The sequence below is a fragment of the Dreissena polymorpha genome, chromosome 10 (genome assembly GCF_020536995.1).
Source record: "Dreissena polymorpha isolate Duluth1 chromosome 10, UMN_Dpol_1.0, whole genome shotgun sequence".
NCBI classification, from domain to species: domain Eukaryota; kingdom Metazoa; phylum Mollusca; class Bivalvia; order Myida; family Dreissenidae; genus Dreissena; species Dreissena polymorpha.
The window spans coordinates 66,045,974-66,068,969 of NC_068364.1; the positions used below are offsets into that span (position 1 = coordinate 66,045,974).

Sequence of the window (22,996 nt, forward strand, 5' to 3'; positions counted from 1 at the left end):
CAGAGTTTTGTTTGCGTGTTACATTTATCACCTATTTAACAAGGAACCGCCGTCGAACCAATGGAAACGCGACGTCACAGGCCTGCTCGACTGCCAGTACATCAGGGAGGGGCTCGACCCGAACAAGGAATACCATATCCGGGTGCGCGCCGAGACTGAGTTCGGACCCAGCGATCCCACGCTGCCTATCATCTTGAAAGGAAAAGGTGAGTGCATGCCTCAAAGAACGTGCAACTTCTTGTTTCAAAATTATATGCCGTCGAGTATGGTGGTGATACATGTATCTATTTTGTTATGAACGCTTTTGCTTTGAAGCTAGAAATGTTTATGCAATTGTTGAACATAATAAGGTCTGCCTGGGTTAATATAATACACTTTTAATATACAGTAGTTGTTTGAGCTTATTTAAAGGTCCGTTTCGTTTGTGTGACCAGTAATTCACATTTATATCAATTTCGTCGTTATAATCCATGAATGCAGAAATTGAAAAGATGGCACACGCCGATTAGTTCAAAAGTTTTGTTTCGCTCTCAACCCAGGCATGTACGCGTAATTTTGTATTTTTGTCCTACACTCGATATCTTACTGCTATGACAAGCGATAACTATTGAGTACTCTTATTTAATCTATGTTGAGCTTTACAAAAACAACACTTTTTACATTCTAGATACACATAAATAATCTATTGTCTCGCAGGTTCTCGCCCGAGTTCTCGCGTGGCCAGTTCTGAACGAGACGAGATTCGCGACTCGAGACGAGAGCTGTCATATATGGACAACATCGCATCTGGAGGTATGTATTCCAAAAATTACCTGGGAGATATCTTTACGAACAATAATATAATTTTGTTTTAACGACCAATAATCTTTGTGAAACTGCATGTTTTCCAATAGTTAGAATGGCAAAAGGATCTTTTATGAGACATTAAAAAAAACATGAAAAAATATATTATTGTCTTGCAAAAAAAATGTCCAATGCGATAACTCTAGCGTTTGCATTTTAAATAATTTGAAAATAAATAAATAAAATTATCGTTATGTGTTACAGTGCCACCACGCATGGCATCAACTCGACCAATCAGCGCCAATGTGGGCCCGGACAGGCTGACCTTGACCTGGTCCGCCTGCAGGTTGCCACCCTACGTGAAATGTATGTACCATACTGGACACACGTATGTGAAGGAATATATAGTATTGGTAGCCGAGCGGTAGGAATGAAGCGTTTGAATTAATAGTATCGGTGGTAGTCATGGAGATGATGCAGCCATTATAACATCGTAGTAATGGTAACGGTGAAGCTTTAATGAGATCGGTAATAAGTAATGTTTGCGAAGGTAAAATTGGCAAAAATAGTCTGTAAGTGTATTGTCTGTTAATGTCAATCGTGGCAGTCATAGCAATATTGGTAGTGATGATTAAATATTTTCATTGTGCGTGTATACAAAGAACGTATACAAAAATCTTTTTAAGACTGTTTAAGGGCTTCTGATAAATTGTAGGTATTAAATACGATTTAGCCTACATACAAAATCCCATGTTGAACTGTAGAATGTGTTTCATCACAAATAAGTATGAGCCATATTAGCGTAACCAGTAGCAAAAGTAGACAGTGGCTACTTAATTTTCAAATTTGCTATTAAACTATTAAAACGAATGTAAATTATTTTATAACAAAACAGATGTTCGAACTTGCTAAGCTAGCATTTTAAGGAACATGCTTTTGGGCTACCATTAAATCAGATTTGTTTCGCCAACCAAGATATACTGATTTGTAATTGAGCAAATAAACACGCCACTTGCTTTTAGCCACTGGTGCCACGTACATCATCGAGAAGCGCGAGCCGCCGGGTCACGTCTGGAGCATCCTTGCGAAGGACGTCACTTGCACAAAGTACGAGATCACGGGCTTAAACCCCGAGCAAGACTACATGTTCCGCGTTCGGGCTCGCAACGAATATGGCGTCAGTGAGGCGACACTTCCGGTGACCTTGTACCGGGAAAGAGGTTACAGTATTTTTTTATATTACACTCCCAGCTCCCAAGGAGTGGTGTATATTGCAGTTAACCTGTCGAACGGTCGGTTTGTTTGTCGGTCCGCATAAATGATAAAACAAATGAGCGAACTTTTAACACATTTCTTGGGCGAAGGAATTGCAACTTTAAACTTTTTTCACCATGAAGTGTATACGTGCAAGATCAATTGAGTCGCGTTCTGACAAAACTGGGCATAATGCTTGTGCATAAAGTGTCGTCCCAGATTAGCCTGTGCAGCCGCTTGTATGACATTTTCGTTTAAATGAAGTATCTTCTTAGCAAAAATCCAATTTAGGCGGAAAGTGTCGTCCCTGATAAGCCTGTACGGACTGCACAGGCTAATCTGGGACGACACTTTACGCACATGCATTATGCCCATTTTTGTCAGAACACGACTCAATTTTATATCCCCCGTGATCCACATATTCGTGAGTTGTTTTTAGTTTAAACCTATTTATTTTAGCTCGATTGCATCGAAAGCCTCAGGCTTATTGAAATACTCTCGAGCCCGTTTCCTGAGCCCACTAGAACCACTATTTGGTGTCTTTGGAGGAGATCTAAAGAATGCTACCACAGTTGGGATCGAACCCATGACCACCCGGTAGCTAGGTGGACACCATATCCATTGCACAACGGCGATCTCAACCACGAGTTTTTTTTACACAGCTTACAGAGCGATGCGGTGGTATTATTCTACGCACATGCATTAAACCCCGTTTTCCCATAGCCAGGCTAATATATTTTGAATAACAGGGTTCAGAGCGTTGCATAAATATTGATCAATGAATATCACTGCAATTCAATATACACATATTCACCCATTCGAAATAAATAATATATTTGCTTAAATTAACGCAATATAGATCTCTTTTTCGTTCAATGACGTCAAGCGCGTTGGTTTTCCAGACGATTACGTTCCACAGCGCCGTCGCAGTCGCTCGGGATCAAGGGACAGTCTCAACGCCATGTTAGCGTACCGTCTTGGACGTAGGAGCGCGTCGTTTGATTACGGCAGCGTCGCAAGAAGCGGAAGCGGAAGTGATGATAGGAGCTCCACCGAGAGAATGCGTAAGGCTGCTAATTTCCAGTTTCCAATTTTGTGACGTTTCTTTGTACTATTTTTGGGGTAAAAATTGGCAGGTTTGGGTCAGGAAAAAATATTGCATCTAATTCTGATGAAAGAGAGTATGCTGACTACAATGACGACTATTCATTTTTGGGTATATGTACAGGTATTTGCCCTTCATAAGATTGTACCGTCTCTCATGTTTAATATTAAGAAGCTTTGAAACGTTGTTAGCGAAAAATTACAAATCAAAGTATCCAAAATAAATGCTGTTGCATATTATCAGCAGTACTATCTCAGTTTTTTTTTAGAGCAGACTACCGGTGTCGCTTATCTCACCGACAGACACTTGTTATTGAACAATTATGAAATTTGTGATGGTAAACGGAAAATTAGTTTTAAGATTATTTGTCAATAAGGGCAATAAAATAAATTTCATAATAAAAGAGACAAAACGGCCTTTCACATGTCGTAGATACTGATCTCCTTGTCAACTGCATGCACTGACCGCAATCGATAATCGTGCAAACTATATTAAAATAAGCCGACACACGGTACGTTTTTTCTTGGGTTTACAGCCAGAATGGCGTATCAGTAGTCTTTAAATTAACGCTGATAGCCGTATCTGCCATCTTACGCAAGAAAGAGTCGAAAAAAGCCAATAAGGGTGTTAACAGCCAAAGTACGCTTATGACCTTCATGTGAAGTGTTCACGAAACATCGATTTTAAACTTCATATAATTGGCGTTTCATTTTTTCTATCAAAAATTTCCAAAATTGAATTCTAAAGCGTATATCGATATCAAAAAAATAAATTTGATGTCAACAACATTCCTATCACCATTATAGCAGTTTCATTAAAATGTAATATCAATACCAACAAAACCTACATCTATGCCACTTAAAATCAAGTTTCATTGTTAAGTGAAATGGATTTTCAAATGGATTTTCAAAGTAGATGTAATTATAAAGGTGTTGTAAACATTGGAAGAAATGTTATTCTTTCAGCCGAAAAGCCCGAGATTATGACGACCGTCGACACCCAGTACGGTGTACAGGGGAAGAAGGGTCAGATCGCGCTGCAGGTGAGGGGCTATCCCCTCCCCAAGATCCGCTGGTACAAGGGGGAAGAGAAGGTCGAGAACGGCGACACATACAACGTCATCGTTTCGTCGAAAGGTATCGTATTTGTTGTTGTTTTATTTAATAATAATATGTGAGCATATGTGGCTTAATGCATGAGCGTCAAGTGTCGTTCCAGATTAGCCTCTGCAGTTCTAACTGACTAAACAGAGACGCTACTTTTATTTTAAAAAATCTTTTAAAGGAACTCCCTTCTAAACGGAAATGCAATGTACAAGGAAAGTGTCGTTCATGATTATCCTGCGCGGACTACACAGGCTAATCTAGGATGACATTTTACTGTACGCACGTGAATTAAGTCCCTTTTTAGTATAGCAAAGTCAATGTGTATTAATGTAAGTACCTATTCTCTGAAACAAAACTATTTCTCGTTTGCATCCAAGCGTTTATAAAGCAATATTTTTTCATGTAGTTAAAATGATAACCTGGTAAATAATAATGATATGTATGTGATATATCATACACAGCGAACTATAATAGTATTCTAATATACATAACAAATAGAAATATTAAATAGTGCTTTTGGCACGTGCATATTGGTTGGTAAGACCGATATTTATCGTGCAATTCAAGTTTGTAACCCACATTTATGTTGATAATGGTGGGGGATGGTTGGGTGGTAGTTTGCGTCGCCGCGGCGGGGTCAGGACTGTGGTAAGGTGGAGCTGGTGTTGTTGTTGTAATTATTCATCGACTTGTGTGCACGTGCAGGGGACATCATATTGGAGATTAAGGCGGTGAATGCGGGCACCGTGGGGCAGTACAAGTGCTACGCGGAGAACAACAGCGGCAGCGCGGTCAAGGTCGTCTATTTCGAACTAGCAGGTTAGCACTGTATGGTTATATTTAAGCTAGAAATAGCTACAATAGTTTTTTGGTCTCATTTCTTAATACCAAACAAGCAGTCAGGGTTCAGATGGATGAATTGGGTCTCACAGAAATCTTTGAAATATTTCCATCTCTCTTATTTCGGTTGATTTCAAACCAACGTTATAACGCCAAAAGAGGATAATTAACAAATGTATGGCACTACCTAATTGTTCGACGAACGAATACATATATAATACCCCCAATACACCGACTCCGTTCGTAAATCCGTAAAAAAGTCACTCTACTATTTGCGTTTATACATCACAATAGACACCGCAGAATGGTTTTATCACAAATGTTGTCTAAAAATATCTAGTAAATGTGCTAAACATTGGCTCCTCTTAATGGTGATTTATGATAATTATATGGTTAACATGAACGCATTGCAAACTAAACACTTTTAGTACAAGCATACACATATTCTCCAACCAATTGGACCGTGCTCTTTGTGAAAAAAGGGGTTTAATGCATGTGCGTAAAGTGTCGTCCCAGATTAGCATGAGCAGTCCTCACAGGCTAATAAGGGACGACACTTTCCGCCTAAACTATATTTTTGCTAAGAAGAGACTTCATTTAAACGAAAAATTTCATAAAAGCGGAAAGTGTCGTCCCTGGGACGACACTTTACGAACATGCATTATGCCCAGATTTCTCAGAACACGACTCAATTATAACACTCGAGAATAAAAAATAAAGAATATCATTAAAACTTAAATGTGCTAAAACTTCTTGAAAGACAACTCTTGCATGTCCGTTTACAGTAATAATTATAAAATTATTTGTTAAGATTTTTTTTTAAAGCCATTATATGTGCAAACTCTTAGGTACTTTTATTGAGCCTTAGACTATTTATTATTCTTAGGTCTAAGAATGGGTTTGTGATAACATGCTTTGATTTCTCCTTAACAGAACAACCGACCGTCCTAAGAACCATACAAGACCAAGTGGTCCAAAAAGACAGTCCGGTCATTCTGGCCTGCAAAATCGACGGCTTTCCCGCCCCGACCGTGAAATGGTTGAAAGACTGGCGCCCCCTTTCGGAATCTGCGCACGTGAAGCTCTTGAACATTTCGTCTGAGATCTACCAGCTCGAGATCATGAACACCCTGGATTCCGACAGCGGCCTGTACGCATGCGTGGTGGAAAATTGCGCTGGAAAGGCTACGGTTACCGGTCGCCTCACTGTGGAAGCTGGTAAATCGCGGGAACGAACCCATTTATGCCTGGTGGACTCTCTCATCCTTCTAAATTGGATCAATTTATTTCCAAAATTAGGGATGTCTTGTATATTTATTTCTTTATTTAGAATATTTCTTACAGAAATTCCTGTAAGCAAACAGCACAGACTCTGATGAGACGCCGCATCAAGCGGCGTCTCATCTGGGTCTACGCTGTTTGCAAAGGCCCTTTTCTAGACGCTAGGCATAAATGAGTTAAACACTTAAGAATTAAATTGCTCGTTTTTCAGTCACAGACCGATGTAAGTGTTGATTATATCGAACATCGTAGGACTAGTATTTCTATAAGGGTTTCTATGGAGATTGAAATTGACTAAAAAAAATCTGATAATATGACCCTTCCTGTATTATCGGAACCTCGTCCTCGAAAATCTGGGCTTCATGGCTGATAATTAATTCATGAGCTTAAATAGTAGTCCGAACATCTATTCAGGAACGGAACTGTCCGCCTACACTGGATTTTCGTTAAGAAGAGACCTCTTTTTTAACCAAAAAAAAAACAACAACATAAAAGCGGAAAGTGTCGTCACTGCTGACTGCATAGGCAAATCTGGTATGACGCTTAAAGCAAATGCATTAAGCTAAGTTTTACCCAGAACTCGTCTCATTTTATCCTGTTTTCAGACGTCGTCCAGGGATTCGAAGACGTTAACATACGCTCTACGCCTTTTGAAGAAAAGTACCACGTTCTAGAGGAAATCGGAAGGTGACCGCTAATGCATTTTTAATTACTAGGCGTGTCAATATTGGGATTGTTTAACATTTTGGTTATGAGATTCAATACTATTTTGCGACGTTCATATCCATTCTTACTTAGTAATGTTCAAGCACGTGTGTTGATCAAATCTGATTGCAAAGTCAGTTGTTGACTTTGACAGACCACTAATTATAAATAAGCCTCGCTCAGTGACAAGTGGGTTTAATGCATGTGCGTAAAGTGTCGTCCCAGATTAGCCGGTGCAGCCCGCACAGGCTAATCAGGGACGACACTTTCCGCCTAAAATGCTTTTTTGCTAAGAAAATACTTTCTTTAAACGAAACATATAATACAAGAGGAAAGTGTCGTCACTGATTAGCCTGTTCGGACTTCACAGGCTAATTTGGGACGACACTTTGCGCACATGCATTAAACCACCTTTTCACAGAGCAAGGCCCAAATCTAGTTAGTATAATTCGCCCATTCTCGATATCTAGCGGCATGATTATTCGACCCTAGTAACCAGGATGACAAACATCGAACTGAGCAGACAATAAATAATTGACAGTTCATGTACCTACACATACCCATGCTCTCGTTGTTTTCATCAGATATTGCATGTAGAAATCGAAGAAAAACAAACACATGTACGTCTAAATGTAACTTGTATTTTTCTTGAGCTATCAATCACTCCTCCCTTAACATTTGAATCACAAACTATTGAGCGTGATATTTGCCGTCCAGTATGTACACACTTGTACGGTATTTACAATATACTAAATCATTTACAATTAGAGGGCGGTACGGCGTGGTACGGCGGGTCGTGGAGATGGCGACGGGGCGCACCTACGCGGCGCACTTCCGGTCGCTGCGCAACAAGGCCCAGAAGAACTTCTTTATGACTGAGTTCGAGATTCTACGGGCGCTCGCACGAACAGACGGCGTTCTGAGAATTCACGACGCTTTCGAGACCGACCGAACGCTGATTTTCGTCACGGAAGTGTATCCTTTGAGAGTCATGCTAGCGTATGTCACGTACCTTAGACCAGTTCAATTTCGAGAAAAAAACATTCCACAATCATCGTAAGCTTTCAGTACAAGAAGCACATGGTGAATTAGTATATAAGACTTAACCTATTTATTATATATTTGAGGGTGTTCCACATTTTCCTGTGATGAACTTAATATGCTAGGTGGCGTAATTTAACATTCATAATGTTTGGAGCCCTTGACCAATAAGCAGTTTGACATCATGTGACCTCATGGAAACGTTGGTAGCCGATGGCAACTGGACGGAGGCAAAGGTCGCAGAGACTGTCAGAAAGCTTCTGTACATTATGCGGGACCTGGAATACCGGAGAATATTGCACCTCAATATTAAGGTTTGCTAATCTGTATATTTGTTTCTGCGTTTTAAGAAATACGGGTAAACAAGTGCATGTATGACTTGAAGAACGAATAATTTATATACATATAGTAGATTCCGTGGCCCGTGTAATTTTACGACAGATATTCGACATGTTATTGTTTCCATATGAAAATCTTACCGTGTACTGTTTAAGCTATTGTATATATAAGCCCATGGTTTTCCGAATTAATCCATGTTTTTTTAATCATTTTGTTGCATTCTGTTTGTAGATCTAACGGTTGTTAAAATGTGCATAAAACTAAACAAATTACGGTAAAACTCTAACATTCATTTTGATGACATATGAAAAGAAGAGAAATCTGTAACAAGCTAAGAGCTTTTTGTAGCCCAGCAACATTCGTGTGTGCGGAGATCAGTTAAAACTGTCCGGTTTCGGCCTTTCGCGAATACTTATACCAGAGGACGAAGAGGTTACACACAACTATGGAAGCGTAGGCTACGCCTCACCGGAACAGGTCACGAACAGCGCCCTCTCGAGTCGTACAGACGTCTGGTACATCGGTGTGCTGGTGTACATAATGTGAGTGGAATAATCTCTATATACGATCAGCTATATTTAACACTTGAAAGTTTCTATTTGAATCGGGTATGTGAAACAAGTAATAAGGGTTGTTATTTAGGTAATTTACATAAAGACCGCATTTTAATGGTATTTGAAATCTTAATAGATGAAATAGATCATTATCAAACCATCAGAAAGACCTCTCAAGACAAAACAAAGGATCTTTAAGAAATGTAAAGCTGTTTTAAAGAAACCCGTGTTTCCTTTGCTTAGGATGGCAATATAACCAGTTGTTTATCCACTTTCCTTACATACTATGAATAATAACACTATAATTACACGCACATAATTTTGCGCAGATTGTACGGCAGCAGCCCCTTCCGGGGCGCCTCGGAGACGGAAGTGTTGCAGAGGGTGTCGGATGGCGTCTGGAGCGTAGAGGACGCCGACTTCGAGGGGTTTTCCAAGGAGGCCGTAGACTTCATCCGAAGACTTCTCGTGAAGGAACCAGCGTAAGTGCATCGCGAGATAATATTACGTGATTATTCAACGACAAACTTATATATAGTATATACAGTACACTTAAATAGTTTGTTGTTGTTTTTTCAGCCAGGAATCGTCTGTCTAGCAATTTCGTGTTTCGGTGCTAGGCTACAGATATCCTGGGGATATATCTAACTTTATATAATGATCGTGATATCACGATACTCCTAGCTCCCTGTCTAAAATTTCGCCTTTGCCTCCTAGATGGGACAGCTTGTAGACTCTTCTACGTAACATAACACAGTTTTACTAAATATTATTGTTTATAAAGTTTTCTTTTTTTGCTGATGTTGATATTAACATCCATATATATCGTTTATGTTTGTATCTGTCTAACCATTGTTTATATATAGTTATATTGTTTTTTGATCTTCGTGTCTTATATACGGAGGAATAAAAGTATATATACAAGATTATCAGGGACGACACTTTCCACCTAAACTTGATTTTTGCTAAGAACATACTTTCTTGAAACGAAACATTTCATAAAAGCGAAAAGTGTCGTCCCTGATTAGCCTGTGCGGACTTCACAGGCTAATCTGGGACGACACTTTACGCACATGCATTAAACCCCTTTTTCACAGAGCACGGCCCAATTATTTTAGTATCGTAGTAATTTCAGAAAGCATCGTTTTGGGATGTGTGTGGTTCCCAATTAAAATAGCTTTTGCGTTGTTAGCGAATCAACCGTATTTATCATTATGTTCGAAAATTATGTTATAACGATTAAAATGATAATTGATACTTCGAACAATTGAATCGATGCGTCACATGAATATTCGTAGCATAGCGTTTTGACAGCGTGGAAACGTATAAGGATTCCTCTCACTGTGCTGAATTATTTAAAAAAAAAATACCCGTGAGCATAAAATGAAAAAATATCTTCGACAACTGTGTTCAATAATCATTTGTATTGTATACCTTTTCATAAGCGATATAAAGCTTTATCACATTAATACAAATTAATACATGTCTATATTGTTATGCCCCCTTTTTACCAGCGGCCGGATGTCGGTCGAGGAGTGCTTGAACCACCCCTGGCTGGGAACCAAGAGTGAGACGCCGCTGAAAATGGACAAGATCCGGAAATTCCATAATGCAGAACGTCTTAAGGTGCCCAACTTAGTATTTCTTGTGAAGCGAACAATTTAGGTATCGACAATCTGTTGCTTATTGCGACAATCTGAAGTCCGGCGGAATCGTATCCTCAGTAAAAATCATGATCGAGGAAATATTGATAGCGCACATCCTCTCACACATCGAGTGGGAATCGTACTCGGGATTTCCATATCTCTGAATATACACTGTATAGTATATACATATGTCCACTACTCCGCCGCTTGCATGACACAATTCTTTGTATCTTGTGAATATCTTACAGTGCAACTTTAGATCTGATTTAAATATTTTTAAAGATATAAAATTAGGATAATTCTTTAAACCATGTTGTTGATAAAACATTACTGTTGAATACATGAAACATGGACTTTTCTTTCAGGTGCATCCGGTTAACAGTATTTGTAACGCGCATGTAGTTTACCTGTACACCGTGTTTTTATAGCATCACATGCAGATGCCACGCTTATTCAATACTGTAAAATCATAATTATCGTTGACAGAAACGATTTTCACACTTATTGTGACAGTGACCTTTACCTTTGACCTAGTGACCCCAATTTGAATATTCTTCGATTCCATGGGTTGATCTGATTCAAGAATTTAACACAAACACATTTAAAAATGACCATGCAAGAACTTTTTTTTTCAATTTCCCAAATTTACGGGTTATTTAAAAGTCTTTTTAATTGACATACTAACGTCCTAGGTAAAAACTCGGGAGGTTCTGTGTTTACATACTGACATACTATGTAAACTCGGGAGGTACTGTGTTTACATACTGACATACTATGTAAACTCGTGAGGTACTGTGTTTACATACTGACATTCTATGTAAACTCGGGAGGTACTGTGTTTACATACTGACATACTATGTAAACTTTGGAAGTACTGTGTTTCAGAGGGAGGCGCAGAAGACGTATTCAAGCGTCCAACTGCAAAGCTTCTCGAAGATCCTGCACGGCACGCGCGCCCTCTACCAGCCCGCAGTTGACATCGAGTCCGGAGAGATTTTCTTCCCCGATTCGGACGAGTACGGAAACTACCTGGACGAAGATGCCTGGTACGAATGGCAGCTCCAGGTACGAAACTGTGGTCTTTGTTTCCGTTACCTTGTTAAATGGCGAAAAAGCAACCAACGTCAACTGGCGATGTTAAAGTACAACACAGCTTTCGGCGGGACCCTAGCTTTATTCTTCTATGTGTGCATGTTTTTTCGTATTGTGCTGTTGCGTTCTGTTTTGGCAATTGGTCACTTGCCTTAAATAAAGGACCAACAAATTGTATATAATGAGAATGTAACACTGCTCCATAAGCTGGAGTTTCACTTCTTTACATTGTCTTACTATTTGCACCGATATAATCCATTTTGTCATGTTTTTGCTAAAATGATATATTCAATTAACAGATTTTGCGATGAAACTCGCCTTCAGCACAAAGGCGGTAATTTCTTATGGCGAAGGTCTATGCGACGCACTAATTATATACATTGCATATTAAATGTGTGTAAATATCTTTACGCACAGTTTCGAGGTTATATCTTTAACTTGGTGAATAGACCTTATTTGGAACTTAACACATCCCTGTTTTAAAATATTTTACTTTTTCGTGCAATATGTATTCGTATTTGACAAACAATTTGATGCCCCATTAGATTAAATAACATTCATAGCTTCAATGGATTAAGGTTACGTTTATATATTTTGTTTATTTAAAGTTAAGAAAAAAGACCAAATATCGCTGCATACCGAAGATTGTTGATTGAATTAAAACTAACTGTTAATTTTGAAGTTTCTTTGCATAATATTCAATATTCGAATCGGAAATGTGTCATCGAGTATTCGGCCGATTTTCAAATATCCATAAATTCGAATATTTCTTTCCTATCCCCAATTTGAACGTATTTAATATGAGCTCCGAGTGCATGTTTTTGAATTCACATCCACGTGTATCCTGTGCCGTGTTTAGTACCTGGACGATCCCGACAGTCAGATTTTCGACATCAAGGACAGGGCATTCACGGTCCGAGAGAGCAGGCATGCCGGGGCGCCCAAAACTACGTCAGGCGCACCCGAGGAGGTCGACACCGGTATATTAACCTACACACATTGATTTAAATATTTTTATGTTCTGAAATATTCCAAACTATCACAGTTCCATGTTTTCTCCTCATTTTATTATACCACCGCAAATGAAGTTTTAGAGGGGGTGTATATTTAAGTCAATATTTCGACCAGTGCGTCCGTCTGTATCATGTATGATAAATTTGGGGACTGAACTACGCTCAGATTTCTCAAGCGATTAAATTTAAACCATTTATGCCTAGCGTCTAGAAAAAAGGCCTCGGCAAACAGCGAAGACCCAGATGAGACGCCGCATGATGCGGCATCTCATCAGGGTCTGCGCTGTTTGCTTAAAGGAATTTCTATAAGAAACATTGTAAATATAGAAAACAATATACTAGACATCCCTAATTTTGGAAATAAATTGATCCAATTTTGAAGGATTGGAGAGTCCACTAGCCATAAATGGGTTAAATATATCCTTCTCGTGAATTGAACATGTTCAAGAAAAAACATATACACATTTTACTGAGGTATTTGCCTTGAATTTATCTGTGCGCACGGCTGCTATAAAAAAAAATTACTTAATCCCGCGATTTTAGAAAAAAAAACAGCTTTCTTTTTGCATGACACTACATACCCTTATGACTTAGGTTCCGGCGTGATGTTCCGCGAGAAGATTCAGACAATGAGCTTCTGGCCGGGTGTGGATGCCGTGCTCTCGTGCACGGTCGGGTGGAACGAGGCGGGCGGCGAGCCGGTGATTACGTGGTATAGGGACGAGACGCTGCTCACGGACGCCTACAGGTAACCCGAAAGGGGTCACTTACTTTAAAATTGTGTGTTTTTCTTATTTCATTTTTTTAATTATTATTATCTTATTTTATGCGCAAGGCAAAATAATGGAACGTTTGTTTTAAGCAATCACCCAAAGAGACTATTTTAAGTGATTATGTCGTTATAAACCTTACAGTCGTATTTGTTTCTTTCAAATGTTTTTATTTAGTGTATTAATGGAATAACGGTACGTAAAAACTTATTATCGAACTTTTTCAAAGTGCGATTATTAAATGAAGTTTGAATCAGCAGTTATATAAACTTATATTATTATGAAATTATAACGTACAAAAAATCGGATTGAATCAGACTTTTGAAACGTTCAAATTTTCTGTGCATTTTTAAGCAATTGCTATAACAACCTTGTTCTTATTCTTAACAGGGCTGACCCGAGTTTCGACCCTGAGACGGGTGTTGCCATGTTGACCATTATCAGCCCCAAGGATTACGACACGGCGGTGTACAAGTGTGTGGCGAGGACCAAGCTGGGGCGCGTGTCCTGTCAGGCCAAACTGTTACTCGGAGGTAAGCGGATTTCCTGTCAGACAAATTTGTTAAATTTCCTTAAATGCGTCATTGCGATCTTTGTGAAAACAAACCTTGGATAAATAAACAGGGAGTTGAGACCACGGATATGCAGGCAAAGTTGCGATTTTTCGGCCGATACTTAATGGTACTTAATGATAAAGCGATTTTTTTCGATTCAAAAATAGTTCGATAAACAACAGTTTAGCAATTTAAATACATGTAAGAACAATATTCCTTATGCTGAACTCAGAATCCGTTACCTTCATATACAATCACGAACAATTTATTTTCGACATATGCAAAATGAATAATGATTCGTTGTTTATATTCACGACAAAATGATTTCAGACCGAACATCATTGATTCAAAAGTTTGCGTGTTTGCATTCGTAAAATTTATATTAAAAGTTATCGTTGAAGACAATCTTTAGTTACTTCATTTCCACTGCTACTTCCAAAGTTGTGGGCGTCGATGTTTTATTTTTGGGTCGAATGTTGCAGACTATCCATCCAATCCTGGCAGACCCCTCGTGACGGCCGTGTCCGGAAGTGAGGCCCTGCTGACCTGGTCCCCACCTTCGACCGACGGAAACTCGTACCTGCTGGGCTACAGAGTCGACTATCGGAAACACGGTAATAAGTCGTGAGCATGTCTTTAGAAGCATATATTTACGCACTGCACATCCGCGTTTTTAGATGCGTTGCGCGTATCACCAATAATATTGATATCGCCGAAAGCGCGATGAGACATCACATCAGCACTTGCATTTATGGATCTTGGTATTTTATTGCGTTTTCTACCGACAATTTGTATTATGTCAAACTGTATATACTGTATAGCAAATGAAAGCCTAATATGATACTTATATATGGCTTGAATGTTTTTGTTGGAGTATTAAACGTGAAATTACTCGAAACGTGTTCATATATCGTATAAGTACAGTCCGGATTACCCATAAGGCAGAGTAGGCCACTGCATGTGGACCCCGCTACTTTTAGGGGCCCCATGAGACCGTGACGAAATAAAAAATAATACTAATTAAGCCTAATCTAATGACATGACACAGCAAATTATTTTATATCAACGTTATGTTCCGATTGAATGCATGACTTTGTCTTACTAAGAGACAATCATTTATTATTTGCAAAACCGTATTGTTGTGCTGTTTTAAACGATTGAAATCGACTGGGCATGGGGGCTACATGTATAGTAATCACGATGCCAACTATGGACCTGGGGCGTGGGCCTCAAAGGTTTCACTGCATATGGACATCCGCGGTGTTTATCCGGCACTCTATACTTAATATTTATTTACTACAATTATTAACTGATTTACGAATAGACTGCATTCTAAGCTCAACTAATCCTTAGGTGCAAAGAACTTTTTACTTTTATGAGCATTTAATATGTCACGTGAATATTCGCATGCTGTGAACAGATTTGAGGTCACATAAATACATTTATTTTAAGCAAAGCGTGCACAGTCATTATAACCATGATTAGCTCCAACTATGTCGGACTTATATTTTCAGGCGAGAAGAAGTGGACGCAGGGACCCTACGTCACGGAGGAGTACGCCCGGATATCCGGTCTGTCGGCCGAGTCCAAGTACGTGTTCCGGGTGTCGTGCCACAACCAGTATGGACAGAGTCCATTCAGTATGGCCTCCTTAGAGGCAGAGACGCTCGCTGCGGGTATGGACTTTTATTTTACGTGGATGATTTATTCGTGCCTCGTTCTGGAAAAAATGGGCTTAATGCATGTCCGTACAGTGGTGTCCCAGATTAGCCTGTGCAGAGCACACTTGCTTATCATAAACGACACTTTCCGCTTGTATGGTATGTTTAGTTTCAGGAAAGTCTCTATTTAGCGAAATTTCCGTTAAGTCGGAAAGTGTCGTCTGTGATATGCCTGTGCAGACTGCATAGACTAATCGGGGACGACACTTTTCGCACTTGCATTGAGTCTAGTTGTACACGCATGAGGCTCAATTTATGCTTTGTTACATTAAATATATAAACCAGCCCTCGTGTTCACAAAGCAAATTGAAATTGATTTTCGATGTCAGTAAAAAGTCTGTGAACACGGTGCCATATTTGAACGTATACGTATTAATAGACGAAGTAGGATATTTAAAGCGACATCATAAAGAACTATTCAGAACGCATCTTATTAGTTTAAAGTGTTAGTAACATTAAACTAATAGAATTATAAATAAGTGTTGTTATATATTTGTTCTTGTTATGTGTTTTTTTCTTATTTTGTTGATAGCACTTCCATCGCTTATATGTATATGAACGTTATTAGTCATGATTAGAGCTATGAATTATCGTCATGCGTCCCATACTTACTCTTGAGCTGACATGTCATATGTCACTTATTTCCACAGACGCGCCAACCGTGACGGTGTTCGGCGACCTACTTCCATTCATGCAGTTCACGAGCTTCGACAAGAACCAATTGACACTGCCGGCCCAGAGCCGCCGCGCGTCTCTGGCGCCGGAAGTCGCCGTCGAAGTCACGGAAGGGAGCCCGGAAGAGAGATACACCGTTTTCGAAAAGATAGCGAGGTTATTAAGGATGTTTAGAAACTGACTTTATTTTACTGTTATCGGAGGACCACGGTTTTGCCTCTGTTGAAACTAAAAGAAATTGTGTAAAGACGTATTAACTTAATATGCAATAAGTACTTATTGTTGTATTGTTATGACGATAGTATATTCAGATAAATATCTTCTTATTTAGTTATTGTAATGATGATATGTTGTATTATATTATTCAGGTGGTTCTTTCGCTGTTCGTTTTCATCACGCAAAGAAATTTAAAAGCAAATATGACATAGAACTTATTTTCTTTCGATAATGTTTCAATCACTTCGTCTTCGTTACAGCGGTACATATGGCGACTGCAAGATTTCCGTCAACAAAGAAACGAAGAAGCATTACATGACAAAAGTCGTACCATATAACAAGGATGAGCACGCCAGAATCACGCATGAGTTCGAAATCCTACGTCACCTGAGTCACGCCAACGTGATCGCCGTCGCCGATGCGTTTGTCGACGGCGCTTCGTTCCACGTGATGTACGAGAATCTCTGCGGCATGAACATCGTCCAGTACCTCAGCCTGCACAAGTCCTACAAAGAGGAACTGGTCGCAAAGATCGTACGACAGGTGCTCGACGCGCTGCAGTATCTGCAGTTTTTTGGTATAGTGCATCTTAATCTACAGCCTAGCAGCATTGTCATGGCAACGCGCCGGTGTCCGTTTGTGAAGATTCAGGACTTTCGTTTGGCCTCGAGACTGGTCGCGGGTGAAGGCAAGCGCGTACCAAAACAAGGGTATCCGGATTTTGTCGGTACGTATACTTGTATAGATATTTTAAACATTAATTATCAATGAGGATAACTCGTGGAACTAACAAGACCTGTTCCTAGGTGCTATTGTTATTAAAGTTTGACATTTCTGATGAAATATTATTTTACTCAAAGCATATATTAACGTTATTTGACGCTTGATTTTTACCCTCAACTTTATCTGATACTTTATCATTTATTATTATGCCCCCCCCCCCTTCGAAGAAGAAGAGGTATATTGCTTTGCACATGTCGGTCTGTCGGTCCGTCGGTCTGTCGGTCTGTCGGTCGGTCTGTCGGTCTGTCGGTCGGTCCGTCCACCAGGTGGTTTCTGGATGATAACTCAAGAACGCTTGGGCCTAGGAACATGAAACTTCATAGGTACATTGATCATGACTCGCAGATGACCCTATTGATTTTGAGGTCACTAGGTCAAAGGTCAAGGTCACGGTGACCTGAAATAGTAAAACTGTTTCCGGATGATAACTCAAGAACGCTTAGGCCTAGGATCATGAAACTTGATAGGTAGATTGATCATGACTCACAGATGACACCTATTGATTTTCAGGTAACTATGTCAAAGGTCAAGGTCACAGTGACCCGAAATAGTAAAATGGTTTCCGGATAATAACTCAAGAGCGCTTAGGCCTAGGATCATGAAACTTGATAGGTAGATTGATCATGACTCGCAGATGACCTCTATTGATTGTCAGGTCACTAGGTCAAAGGTCAATGTCACAGTGACCCGAAATAGTAAAATGGTTTCCGGATGATAACTCAAGAACGCTTATGCCTAGGATCATGAAACTTCGTAGGTAGATTGATAATGGCTGGCAGATGAGCTCTATTGATTGTCAGGTCACTAGGTCAAAGGTCAAGGTCACGGTGACCCGAAATAGTAAAATGGTTTCCGGATGATAACTCAAGAACGCTTATGCCTAGGATCATGAAACTTCATAGATACATTGATCATGACTCGCAGATGACCCCTATTGATTTTCAGGTCACTATATCAAAGGTCAAGGTCACGGTGACCTAAAATAGTAAAATGGTTTCCGGATGATAACTCAAGAACGCTAATGGCAACGATCATGAAACTTCATAGATACATTGATCATGACTCGCAGATGACCCCTATTGATTTTGAGGTCACTCTGTCAAAGGTCAAGGTCATGGTGACCCGAAATAGTAAAATGGTTTCCGGATGATAACTCAAGAACGCTTATGCCTAGGATCATGAAACTTCATAGATACATTGATCATGACTCGCAGATGACCCCTATCAATTTTGAGGTCACTAGGTCAAAGGTCAAGGTCACGGTGACCCGCAATAGTAAAAAGGGATCCGGATGATAACTAAAGATCGCTTAGGCCTAGGATCATGAAACTTGATAGGTAGATTGATCATGACTCGTAGATGACCCCTATTGATTTTCAGGTCACTAGGTCAAAGGTCAAGGTCACAGTGACAAAAACATACTCACACAATGGCTGTCACTACAACCGAGAGCCCATATGGGGGGCATGCATGTTTTACAAACAGCCCTTGTTTTACAATTTCCGTTCTAGGGTATTTCTCTGAATCGTGTTGTTATGTCATCAATATAAGATCACGCAACCTCTAAGGTACTGAATAATATTGCGAACTTATTCAAAACTATACCGTAAGTAACGTTTTCATTTCAGCCCCTGAAGTGCTAAAGGGGGACCCGATTGGTCTCACTACAGATGTATGGACGCTTGGCGCTGTTACATTTACATTGTAAGTCAATGTTTACTAATATAATTCTAGCAGCAATATTATAGCTTATTATATTTAGTTTGTGAGATTTATTTTTATTTTTTTAATTAGGTTTTATTTCTTTAATATCATTAAAAAATTGCGTAGCTTTTCTGTTTTTGTTGCTGTTGTCCATACAAATAAAACAAAGTAATATATTTTGTTTGTGTATTTGAAGTGTCTTTGATTCGTCCACGCACGCGTCTTCATAATCATACTCGGGTTTGTGACCCAGCACTCCTACGTATTACTAGGTTTTCTAAAGACACGGCGAATTTCGCATTTTGTTTACGTCTTAGTAATTTTTTTTATAATTTTACACTTATTCAGGTTGAGCGGTTTGTCCCCTTACGGCGGCAAGGATCTCGAAGAGACGCTGAGTCGTATCTTGTTCGACAGGTACGATAAACGAGACCTGTACGAAAACGTGACGAGCGAGAGCATAAAGTTCGTCACGGCGCTGATGAGGAGAGTGCCCAAGTAAGTTTGAGATTATCAAAGCCAGGTATGAAACATGGCATAACAAAGTCTGTTTAAATGGCCCTAAAAGAACTAAAGGGCCTAAATCACTTGTAGTGTGAGTTGAATGAATGTATAAATAAATAAATAAATAAATAAATAAATAAATAAATAAATAAATAAATAAATAAATAAATAAATAAATAAATAAATAAATAAATAAATAAATAAATGAATGAATGAATGAATGAATGAATAAATAAATAAATACATGTAAATAAATAAACAAATAAATAAATAAATAAATAAATAAATAAATAAATAAATAAATAAATAAATAAATAAATAAATAAATACATTCATGGATAAAAAATACATTAATACAATAATCAGTCTGTCGGTCGGTCGGTCAAACAACCAACAACAATCACTCCGTCGTTTTCTTTTGTTCGCTTTCATTAGACATGAAGACATTAAAATGCAAAAATATGGAATCTATACAATAGCAATATACATGGTTAAGGTCTTGTTAACCTCACTTAATAAGCTTACATGTTTTAACACTAAGCATCCTCTACGCGTCTGTTCAGGAACCGCCCAGTGGTCAGCAGATGCCTGGACTCCCAGTGGCTGCAGTTCTCTGACAGCATGGTGACGTCGCGTAGCTCCCGGGTGTTCAAGACCGACCGCCTGCGCGCGTTTGACGAGTGCTATCAGCGGCTACGGGCCGATCCGGCATACCGCGTAGATACGGTCGACATTGACACTCTTCCTAAGGTATGGGCACCATTTCGTTGTATAGTCCCGCTATTTGGTGCGGTATTCGAAATTTCATTTGACTTGTTTTACAATTTGCAGGAAAAAATTCTTTGTGTATTTTAATTATTTCTCTGTACAAATCGGTATCGTACTTGATAATTAACGCCGGTTGCCTTTACCAGATCCTTTATCCGATTCGATACAGCTTCGTTGTGAACATTTCACTAATTGATTCCGGACATTCTAAAATTCTTAAACATGTAACTTGTTTATTTTGAAGTTATATATTTTTGTTATTTTACACGGCCGTTAATCACGCGCGACACCTCTTTTTTGAGATGCATTAATAAATGAGCCAATGCAACTTCCGAGGTGGCGCTCAGGCCCGGATGCTTTGAAATTTCATGGATAATTTTACAGGGTTTAGGTTTTATATGTTTTTTTCAACATATTTCGCTTTTTTATAAATCGGACTATGTAGAGCGATTCAGCGAAGATTGATTCATCCAAACATATACAGATACGTACATGCTCAACCCATTTAAAAACGTGAGAACCTTTATAAGGTGTGGCGTGGTGGAGTTTAAAAAAAAAACATTTCGATGAGTTTTTCCAGTGTGACGAGAAAATGTCCACCCAATTAAATCGCTAACGATTGCGTACAACACACATTAGATGCTGCATACACAGAAATATTGGTATCTTGCCGAAGTAGTAGATAATTTGCATTTTTCCAAATGAGATGGAGCCAATGCTTAGGAGGTGGCGCTAATGATAGGAGGTGGTGCCAATTCAGAATGTATAAATGAACAGTCGTATCGCAATGACATTATCACATGACGACCAATTGATAGATAATGTTATTTGTTATATTAAATTTATTTTTCAACGTACATACGAAGGCCCAAATCCTTACATAACATAAACACAATCGATAATAAATAAGATGTATTTTTTTTAAATAAATAAGTGATCAACTCAATTGAGAAGTCACCAACATGAATTAAACATATTGAACGCTGTATACGAAAATTTTGCAATGCTCAATAAAACCAATAAATTAATGTTCAACATTATCAAAATAATTCATCGACATCAATATTTATATACCGTATGATAATTCACGTAATAAATATAAGATAATGCTTCCTCTTGAAACTATTATGTGTGACCCTTAATCCAAATGCTTAATTTGTTAAAAGGCCAATGTCAACGAATCTAAATAAGGCTCATTTACGCTGTTTTTCCCACTATCAACTCCAAAAACTGAAGATAGCTCGGTCTTTTCCGTTAACTTATTTGTATAATACATTTTAAATGTTGTTATCTTACAAAAACAAACGTTTAAATCCACCAAGACAATACTAGAAAACTACTTTTTCTAATAAAAAATGTACGACTCAAATGTGCTGAAGTAGTCAACTTACAAAAAATAATGTAAGTCCTGTAAACATAATAGAAACCTTAACTAAAAATAGTTCACTTTAAAAAGCTATACATGTTCATTGGCGCCACCTTCTAATTTGTGCGCCACCTCATTGGCATCTTCTCCGTCTCTTTTTGAAAAATGCAAATTTATCAATTAGATAGGCTAGAAGCCGATGATTTTGTGCACGCATTAACTTGTACAGGTTCAAAGCAATCGTTTTATGTAATGAGCGATTTAATTGGCAGGGAATTTGCTCGTCACACAGACAAAATTAATCGATTTGCTTTTACGAATTCTACCATGCCACAACTTATACTGATCCTCACGTTTCCAAATGGGTTGTGATGGTATGTTTCTGCACATTTTAGATAAATTTATAATCGCTCAATCGCACTAAATTGGCTGATTTTATAAAAAAAATAATGCAAAATGTGTTGAAAAACATATTAAACATTATCACCCTGTAAAATTATCCGTTAAATTCCAAAACATCCGGGCCTGAGCGCCACCTCTGAAGTAGCATTGACTAATTTATTAATGCATCTCAAAAGAGAGGTGGCGCGCGTGATTAACGGTCGTGTTTTAGTTAAGAATCAAAGATGCTTGCTTGTTTAACTTGTAGATTTCATTTAAAGTTGTTTATATATTTCAAATGAAAACAAAGGTGTCCACAAATATAAACATTCAAATTGTCTCGCAAATTAAACTAAAGTTTCACATAAAGATCTATGCTACTTTTAAGGCAATCTCCTTAGTTGGAATTTCAGCCAAATAATTGAAAACAATCATCATATGTTGGGGCAGTGTTAGTCGCGATTACTTGAATGCATGTACTTATAACTACACATGTAAACAAAATGCTTTACTCATAAGCATGATTGCAGTTCTAGGTGTAAAATTTTCGAGTTTTAATATAATTATGCGAGTGTTTAATAACTATATAACTATGCATAATCTACTTACTTCACGTTTTGATATTTGGCTTTGTTATATATTTTGAAATGCAATTAATACTTCAAATGGATTATTAATCGCATAGTACTGTTTAACATATGCACATAATAAATGCATTTGCTTATATTAATATTATAATCTTAGCTTTATTAAACCAATTTTTAAAGCAATTTATGGATTCGTAACACGATACTA

At 38.5% G+C, this 22,996-nt stretch overlaps 1 protein-coding gene across 1 annotated transcript in view; it reads left to right on the forward strand.

The window, feature by feature from the left end:
* Nucleotides 1-22,996, forward strand: part of LOC127848620 (titin-like) — a 94,775-nt gene that overhangs the window by 63,820 nt on the left and 7,959 nt on the right. Inside the window, exons 46-70 of the mRNA XM_052381182.1 lie at nucleotides 44-206; nucleotides 697-792; nucleotides 1,048-1,149; nucleotides 1,806-2,003; nucleotides 2,940-3,101; nucleotides 4,108-4,278; nucleotides 4,954-5,067; nucleotides 6,022-6,306; nucleotides 6,975-7,056; nucleotides 7,843-8,049; nucleotides 8,291-8,429; nucleotides 8,803-8,996; nucleotides 9,338-9,490; nucleotides 10,523-10,634; nucleotides 11,540-11,719; nucleotides 12,606-12,726; nucleotides 13,354-13,507; nucleotides 13,920-14,062; nucleotides 14,566-14,697; nucleotides 15,598-15,759; nucleotides 16,455-16,635; nucleotides 16,956-17,422; nucleotides 19,107-19,182; nucleotides 19,531-19,680; nucleotides 20,250-20,436. Of these exons, the coding sequence (XP_052237142.1) occupies nucleotides 44-206; nucleotides 697-792; nucleotides 1,048-1,149; nucleotides 1,806-2,003; nucleotides 2,940-3,101; nucleotides 4,108-4,278; nucleotides 4,954-5,067; nucleotides 6,022-6,306; nucleotides 6,975-7,056; nucleotides 7,843-8,049; nucleotides 8,291-8,429; nucleotides 8,803-8,996; nucleotides 9,338-9,490; nucleotides 10,523-10,634; nucleotides 11,540-11,719; nucleotides 12,606-12,726; nucleotides 13,354-13,507; nucleotides 13,920-14,062; nucleotides 14,566-14,697; nucleotides 15,598-15,759; nucleotides 16,455-16,635; nucleotides 16,956-17,422; nucleotides 19,107-19,182; nucleotides 19,531-19,680; nucleotides 20,250-20,436 (4,131 nt within the window). The remainder of the gene's footprint in view (nucleotides 1-43; nucleotides 207-696; nucleotides 793-1,047; nucleotides 1,150-1,805; nucleotides 2,004-2,939; nucleotides 3,102-4,107; nucleotides 4,279-4,953; nucleotides 5,068-6,021; nucleotides 6,307-6,974; nucleotides 7,057-7,842; nucleotides 8,050-8,290; nucleotides 8,430-8,802; nucleotides 8,997-9,337; nucleotides 9,491-10,522; nucleotides 10,635-11,539; nucleotides 11,720-12,605; nucleotides 12,727-13,353; nucleotides 13,508-13,919; nucleotides 14,063-14,565; nucleotides 14,698-15,597; nucleotides 15,760-16,454; nucleotides 16,636-16,955; nucleotides 17,423-19,106; nucleotides 19,183-19,530; nucleotides 19,681-20,249; nucleotides 20,437-22,996) is intronic.